This window comes from Bidens hawaiensis, unplaced genomic scaffold (genome assembly GCF_021521415.1).
Source record: "Bidens hawaiensis isolate Kalapana, Puna unplaced genomic scaffold, B.hawaiensis_p1.1 tig00019403_1, whole genome shotgun sequence".
Taxonomy (NCBI): Eukaryota; Viridiplantae; Streptophyta; class Magnoliopsida; order Asterales; family Asteraceae; genus Bidens; species Bidens hawaiensis.
Genome location: NW_027492948.1, coordinates 34582 through 43004, shown reverse-complemented (window position 1 = coordinate 43004; position 8423 = coordinate 34582). Strand labels below are relative to the sequence as shown.

Below are 8423 nucleotides of genomic sequence, written 5' to 3'. Positions count from 1 at the left end.
CCAGTCACGTATACACTTTTTTACATCCACCACCGGATCCAATTATTCCGGCCACCATAAAAACCCACCACCGGAAAAAATGGAACGATATAACTGAAATGATGATCATCACCGAAAACCCACCATCATCATTCATAATTTCCACCTTTCAATGCATCATCATCATCACTGATCATTATGGACGCCACTGATTCCACCACCGCCACCGCTCCTCCGCCATCAAACCAACCTCCTATTCCTATTCCTATTCCTATTCCCGATGCCTCCAATACATGAAAACTGAAATGATTCCGGCCAATTATTCCGGCCACCAAAACCCATCAGATCCAATTATTCCGGCACCATGAAAACCCACTATCGGATCCAATCATTCCGGCCATCATGAAACCCACCGATCCATTATTACAGCCACTTACAGCCACCGGATCCATTATTCCCACCACCAGATCCATCATTCCGGCCACCAAGGAAGAAGAATTTGTTTTTTATTTTTATTTCCGTGCCTTCCTCCGCGTTATCTACAAAACGCCGGGAAAAAAAAAACCAAAACGCCGGAGGGGGCGGTGTGCCCCGACGTTATAACCCAAAACGCAGGCCATAACGGGCCACTACGGACGTTCTTACAAAACTTATTCACCACACTATAGAGCAACTACAAGAAGAAAAAGAAAAACAAAAAATTATATTTATAATTTCATTCTCAACTAATAAAAATTGTACATTTGTATGCATTCAAGTCTACAATGTTATATATTTTTCCCTCCCATATCAATATTATAAGATTGTGTATCATATAACATAATTTACAACATTATATTATGTGATTCAATCTTATAATAAGGGGAAAACAAAGGGAAAAAGATAGAATCACAAGTACAAAGTATAAACATACTTTAGTGTTTTCGTATTTATGTTAGAATGAAATTACAAATATAATGATAACTAAATTCTAAGAAATAATACGATCATATACAAAAGATAGAGAGACAAAAAATCACTCTTGCTGACTATTTTAATATCGGGGTTATTACTCCATACACCCTCGTTTAAGAATCATCTCTTTCACATCAATATGTGTGCTCTAACACAGTCAGTTCCTCGCTAAATCCGACTCTTTTCTGCGAAATAAATAATATATAACTAAATTAATATTTTTATATGGTTCAAAAAAAATTATTATTATTATATAAAAATTTAACGGCAAGCAAACAAGGTGTCCCTAGACAAGGATGTACGTTCATAGTGCTTGGTTGAAAATTTCCTCTAATATTAAATAGATATTAATGCTATTAAATCAATTTAATAAGACGTGTCCTTTTGTTTTTGACCAAGTATATGTGTACTTTCTTCGAACTTTTCAAATTTTGTGATAAATTAAAGAGCAAGAAAATTTTGACCACCTAAACTAAAAGAGTAAAGATTTTTTTTTCTTTTTCTTTTATATCAACAAAATAATATATTTTATAAATAAAATAATGTTTTCCGGGTAGATAACCTTAGAACTTAAAAGTTAAAACCTTTAGTTAGATATGTTAATAACTAAATATGTTTTTTTTTCATTGCTTTATTTTGAACAGTATAGATGTTTTGACTGTCTACATTTAAAAAGAGATTACGGTGCAACTTGTTTCCCGTTTACTTATATTTCTAGTGTTATCAGAATCTTTTTAAAAATGATTTTTTTTCTTAACAAAATATGACGTTAAAAGTCAAAAAGGTGGAGGAAAGAAACTATGAAGAAAACATGTAATATAATATTAGTTTGACGATTTAAGTTTGAAAAAATAAAAGTTAAATACTAATTACTAACTAAACGTTACGCGGCCGTTTGACAAGACACCAATTATGGCCATGCTACTACAAGACTTGGTACTTCAATCACATGCAAGAAAATAATTATTAAAAAGAAAAATACTTTGGTCAACTATTTTAATTTCAAACTTATGTTTTTACATTCTATATGGCCAATTCGTTATATTACGATGCGATAATGTAAAATGTTTAAACTACAAGAAAACATTAGCATCATATCTTGTTTAACGGAACACTGGGGCATGCGCCCCTTTGTTCCGTCCATTTTTTTCAAAAGTAGATTTAGGGTCAAATAAGCTCAAGCATTTCCATGTTTTGTATAACGAAAGAAAACCAAGTTGTTCGTCGAAAATTATTAGTAAACTAATCAGATCTAGACAATCATCTATTTTTAGGTAGCGGAAGATGCCGCTACAAGACCAGAACCAAGGCGCATGTTATTGTTGGTTAATAAAACTCCAGGATAACAAACTATCTAGATTTGACTAGTTTTTGAATGCCTATCTAGAAACACTTAGCTTTCTTTTTTTGTTTACAAACCACTTGCTTGAAAAAATTCTATGTAATATATTAAAGATTCAAACAAGATCACTAAATATTAAAACAAAATTAGTATTATCATTATATTTCTGGATATCCATGAAATAAATTTATTTATTTATACTTTATGGTATAAATAATAAAATGAAGGTGGGATATGAACACAATACTTTTGAGTAGACAAACTCAAAATGAAAACCAATTGTTATGTTCACAACATCTAGTCATCAATGTTTATCAAAATTTTTTCTAAAATATATATAAATAAAAAAGTTAATTTCATAAAACGACATAGGTTATTCTCACATTGCATGGATTATTTAAACAATTGGACACCAGGTGCACCTATACGGCTTGATTAAGGGTATATGAGCCATATATGTGCAAAATTTTGTCAGGTATACGACTCATATAGTCCCTATACGAGCCATATAGAGTTGTTAACACATCAGGGGTGATGTTTGAATATAACGACCATTTGCAGATAAAAGAAAAACGTACCCTCCTTCCTTTATTGACTGGTGTTTCATCGCCAGCAACACTACTAGTGACATTTTTCTCCATACAAAGCTTCATAATCTTCTCCGCGGCCTCCGTCTCATCTTTACTCTCCCTCATCAACCGCTCCACCTCCGCCTTCGGCAACCTTAACTTAACCCTCATGGGATCAACACCACCACCATTCCCCATAATGCTAGGTGACTTCATAAATGTCAAGTCAGAAGCCGACCTACGAGCCAACTTCAAGCTCTCTAGCCGCTCCTTCGCGTTCATATTAATACCCGAGCGAATTCTCCTAGTAGGTTGTTGTTTATCTTCAACCAATTTCGGTAATTCAACTAAGAAATAAAGCCTCTTGGCCTTAAGCTCTTCTTGAGGCTCTAGCGGCTTGGCTCGGGCTCCATAGTGCTTAACATGGTCCGAATCCAATAGTACAAGACCCGGGTAGTCTTTGATCACCTCGCCTGCATTAACCGGTGTCTTGAATCTAATGGTTTCACCATTAACTTTCATGATCTTTGTAGTGTTTCTTTTGGCTCCAAAACTATTTCCCATTATGAATAATATGAATAATATTAATAATATTAAAATTTTGTGAAATATAGAAGCAAAAAAAGTTGAATGGTGGGTAAGAGAGGAAATGGGAGAATATATATATATAGTTGATTATGTCGTTGTTAGGGTCAAATAAAGAGTGCAAAGCTTTAATTATGAATTTATGATATATATGTATGCTATAATATGATAATTTTGAATAGTTTAAGGGTATTAATATTGACTTCTTCCTATTCACATTTTACGTATAGTTTTTGTTTGGTAGATGTTTTTTTAATATGATGTGTAAAGGAATAAGTTTGATGACAAATGAAAATGACAAATTAATGGCTTAATGCAAGACCAAGTTGTGATTATTGATATATTAACTAGTTGAAATAAATATTGTTTTATTTAAAGTTTAACCATGTAGAAATGGAGATAGGACTAATTGATTTATTTAAAATAGTTTGAACCTGAAATTCATATATACGTTCTGTACGTTAAATTAAGCTTGTAAGCGTAACTTTCGAAGTTGCATGTAGGGGAGGCTCGGAGGGTATGCGAGGCTGCGAGCGGCACCATCGGCTAGGACACAAAAATTTTTTATACATTTTACATATATATATGTTTTTTGGTATTAAAAATAAGGTTATTTGCAATGATTTATGAGATAAGTACATGCTCTGAATGGTTTCTGCTTATAATAAAGCAGTCGATAAAAATTTTATCCATGTACGCTAGCGAATAAAAAATTTTCGTTAAGGCATACGGGTCTTTTTATTAATGCTCGGCCGAGGTATTTAAATTCTCATAGACAATCCTGGTTGCATGAATAAATAAAAGCGATATCTATAGCTCAGGTTTATTTAGTTGAAGCTTTAGAAAACCATGTTGGTTCAAGAGTAAGTATTAGTTGTTCAAAAAACAAGATAAGTACAAACATGATTTCCAACAAAGAAAAACGCGAATAATCGTATATGTTACATGAACACTTGTATAGAATCATAAAGTTTTTGTAACTTTCTTATAGCATTTTTGTTTTATAAATATATATTATTATCTCCAAACTATATTAAGAAATATTATTTGATGCATTTGACATGTCACGAACTCGTGATTAATCTTTGGCCGGTTAATTAACAACAGTCTTCTTTTATCAGCTTAGCCAAGTTGTTATTATAATATAATATATATTTGTTTACATATTGAACGATTAATTAATGGTCTTTCTAAATATTATTTGTTAACTAATTTAATTTGGTTTGTGAATGTGAACAAAGATATATTCCAGTTGAATTAAGCATAGGGGAGATAGATATATATAGTAAGTTGATCTTTCGGTGTAAATTAGTTATTGAAGCATGATCTTGAATAAAATTTCAACTCCCAATCATAAATCCCACTTTAAATTTCTTTTATGTTTTAACACTTTAAAGTCAAAATCTTAATTGCTTGCAAGCTGCATGCATCTTTTTCTTTACGGAAGTTGTACAAAGTAATTATTGCCATGTAACATTCAAAAGATAAAAAGAGATCAATGGTCATAATCATGTTCCAAACATGATCATAAAAAATATCATTTGGGTAATCGAATACCCAAATTAATTAGGGTGAGCAGAGGGCCCCCCCCCCCCCTCCCCCGCGGGTATCATAAGGAGGTTGGGTAGTGTTCAAGCTCACACCAAGCCATTCACCCCAAATGTGCTCATCTTTCCGTCCTTTTTCTTTCTCTCCTTCCTAAATCGGTGTGGTGACCTTGAGCTGGGGTGTTTTTTGTCAGGCCCAAGGGACACAGGGTGGGGTTCCTAGTGGGTATCATAAGGAGGTTGGGTAGTGTTCTAGCTCACACCAAGCCATTCGCCCCAAATGTGCTCATCTTCCCGTCCTTTTCTTTCTCTCCTTCCTAAATCGGTGTGGTGTTCTTGAGCTGTGGTGTTTTTTGTCAGGCCCAAGGGACACAGGGTGGGGTTCCTAGTGGTCCTGAGACCTCAAGGGCAATCCCTTCACCCTTATAACGTAAATCATGCGTTTTTAATCCTTTTGAATAGATTATATCATGACACGCAGAAAAAAAACTTATTTTGTTTTTCAGACCAGTCTGTCACATATCTACGAGTCTGATTCTTTTTCGAGCAATCTTTTCGTTCAACGAAACTAAAACTTAAATGTAAAGCTTAGCATTTCTTTTTTTCTTAATAATAGTATTTTTATCATAGTTTGATTATGATAAGAACATTCAACTACCCACCTACATTGATGTGATGAATTGATTAGTGAATGTGGCCATGTATAAGTATAACAACCTGAAAAATCCCACAAGTTTTTAATAATTGTTAATAACTAGGAACTGATGACGTCATCCGTGATTGGTGGAGCGGTATTTCAAGGATGAAACGGTAATCACGGTGTGAATTTGACAAAGGTGCGAAAGATTCTTCATCGGATATCTACTCTTTGACTTTGGTTTTCCCTCACTTTCATAAATTAAAATTACTTTTTCACCCATTTTGGATATGAGAATCTAAACTTTTACATGCCCTGTTTTTTTTGTTTTTTTTAAAGCAGGGAAAAAAAATGAAAACTAAGGAGAGTTAAAAAATATGTGTTTTTGAGTTTTTTTTAGAATAGAAAGGAAAGGAGTATGAGGAGTTAAAAGGGATTAAATTAATGTATTTTTCCAATAAACAATCATCCAAAAAAGGAATGATTACTAAGGATAACTATTTTTTAATATAGTTATTCTTTTATTTCCTCTAATTTCCTTCCAACTCAAGAACACGTTTAATTAAAAAAAATTTATTTTCCTTCCATCTCCTTTCCTTTTCTTACATTGGTTAAAAACTCAAGAACAAGCCGTTAATCATCTTTTGGGTCTTATTTAGAATAAAGTTTTTTTATTATTTTTATTTACATTTCCATATAAATTATGTTAAAATAATTTTATATTATATAAAAATCCATGGTTGTAGAAATCATTTCATTATGTGTTATAAAGTCAGTTTAGTAAGAAGTTACGAGTACTCGATCTAGTCGATGACTACTCGGCCTAGACGATTTTGTAAATTATAATTCTAAATTATAAATGATATGGATATCACCGTCAACAATTTCTGTTTTTTTTAAAGGCAAACTTTAAATTAATAAAACACACCATGCTAGCAACTACTAACCCGACAGAACACACAAACCAATTACATTATAAGCAGTGGATTTTTTAATCACTAAGTCCAACCAACTTTACATATAACTTTACGACTAGAAACCACAAAAATAAGACAAAAAAAAATGGAATCGAGTAGAGTATTTTTAAAGTCATCTTATCGCCCGAATAATTCGTCGTTACGAGCTCACAATGTAACACCCCGACCGATGGCGGATTATACATCGGGGCGCTACGAATTGTTTCATTACTCGTGACACTATTTGGGTGTCAATATTTGATAAATACATTTCATTGCGCATGCGCATAACACACCATAAAGTAACATAAATCACATATCATAACTCATAATATTCAAATACATAAATTTGTCTTGTTATATTTTAAACTAGGTCCAAAGTAAAAGAAAACATCCTACGTGTCCTCGAGTTTCCAAAAGCAGCTACAGCAAACCTGAACAATGTGTTAAAATAAAACGTCAACACTTGCGTGTCGGTGAGAAATCAAGTTTAATAGATATAAATAGATAATAACAAAGCACTGCGCGCAACATGTGTATAACTGGTGTTCAACATAGTGTGTAAACAGATTGTGATCAAGCCTAAATAGATCATAGCTCATGGTTCATAGCGTGCTCCAAATCGAGCAAAAACAAATAATCATTCGTGTATGTGCAAACAAACCAAGAAAATCGTAACAATAGGTCTCCCGTGTTTATCTAATGGATCCATGAAAACTTCGGAATAGGCCGATCAAAGCGGTTAATGATCAACACATACAAATATACAACACTAGTAAACGTCCATAACACATGGGTTTTGCGCACATAATTTCATAAACAAGTTTAAGACTCAAGTTGTACGAACACATGAACATCCCAAAACGTTAAAAATAAAAGGGGATTAGGTACGAGATTACTCACTTGTAAAAGGTGCGTTGAAAGATAACGTAAGAACCAACTTTTAAACAAGCGAAAGTTAACCTATAAATAAGAGGTTATTGGTTTAACGATTGGTTTTTATGTCTTGAATATATGCAAGTCACTTAAACAAATTATTTTAAAAAAAAATTATATATTATATATTTACCGAGATTTCTGGGCAGAAAAGAAGAGAAGACGGATTGCAAAGAGGGGAGTGGAGGCGTCGCTGAGGATCTTCGGCTGAGAGTAAGGGAGAAAGATTTTGGGGAGTGTTTAAGTGTTTGAGTGTAGTGTTTAATTATCCAAGAAATTAGTTTTATTTATAGGAAAACCCTAGGGAACACATCCCTTGAATTGGGGAAAAAGATCTTATCAAATCAAAGCAAAAGATATCAAAAGCAAGAGATATGGTGGCAGCTGCAGGGGATGGGGAAGGCTGACAGGTTACTGTTCATAGCATGGGAGGGGTCAGTCAAAGTACTGTTCAAGACATGGAAAATAAGATTTTAAAAGATTATGCCAGTTACTTTTTCTAACAACCAAGAGGGTTGGTAAGCAAGCTGCGCCGAAAGTGACTTTTCGGACAGATGTCAGATCTGGCGTACTGTGCCCATACCTTGGCAGGTATAGCACAGAAGATAAGATATTTCAAAAGCATACAGTCTGGCTTAAACTGGAGAAAAGACTTAAGTGTCTAGCGCGAGAAGGCTTGAGTGCGCAAGGGTGAAGGCAGACAGAACAATCCTTAGCGCGCCGCGGGAAGAACTACAATCCTTAGCGCGCCGCGGGAAGAACTACAATCCTTAGCGCGCCGCGGGAACAGTTCGTCTCGCGTATCGCAGGAACAGCTGGTCTTCACGCAGGCTTCCTTGTAAGGAGTCTGGCGCGTGGAGCTGCGCAGACATCCTTAGGCGGGAAGAACCAAAGGACAAGCAAAGAGTTAAGAGAAAA

The 8423-nt window shown here is 34.1% G+C and overlaps 1 protein-coding gene across 1 annotated transcript; it reads right to left on the bottom strand.

Moving 5' to 3' along the window:
* Positions 1 to 877: 877 nt before the first annotated feature.
* LOC143558301 (uncharacterized protein At1g66480-like) lies at positions 878 to 3540 on the bottom strand. The gene is made up of 2 exons (XM_077047154.1): positions 2854 to 3540; positions 878 to 1118 (listed from the first exon to the last, which is right to left on the bottom strand). Exons 1-2 carry the CDS (start codon positions 3406 to 3408, stop codon positions 1068 to 1070), a joined length of 606 nt encoding a protein of 201 aa, XP_076903269.1. The 5' UTR covers positions 3409 to 3540; the 3' UTR covers positions 878 to 1067.
* Between the last annotated feature and the right edge of the window lie 4883 nt (positions 3541 to 8423).

Bases quoted from the DNA above. Each gene is read 5' to 3' on its own strand.
- LOC143558301 (XM_077047154.1), bottom strand. From the start codon at position 3,408: ATGGGAAATAGTTTTGGAGCCAAAAGAAACACTACAAAGATCATGAAA. The intron at 1,119-2,853 runs GTACGTTTTTCT...TTTATTTCGCAG, and splicing joins CAGTCAATAAAGGAAGGAGG to AAAAGAGTCGGATTTAGCGA.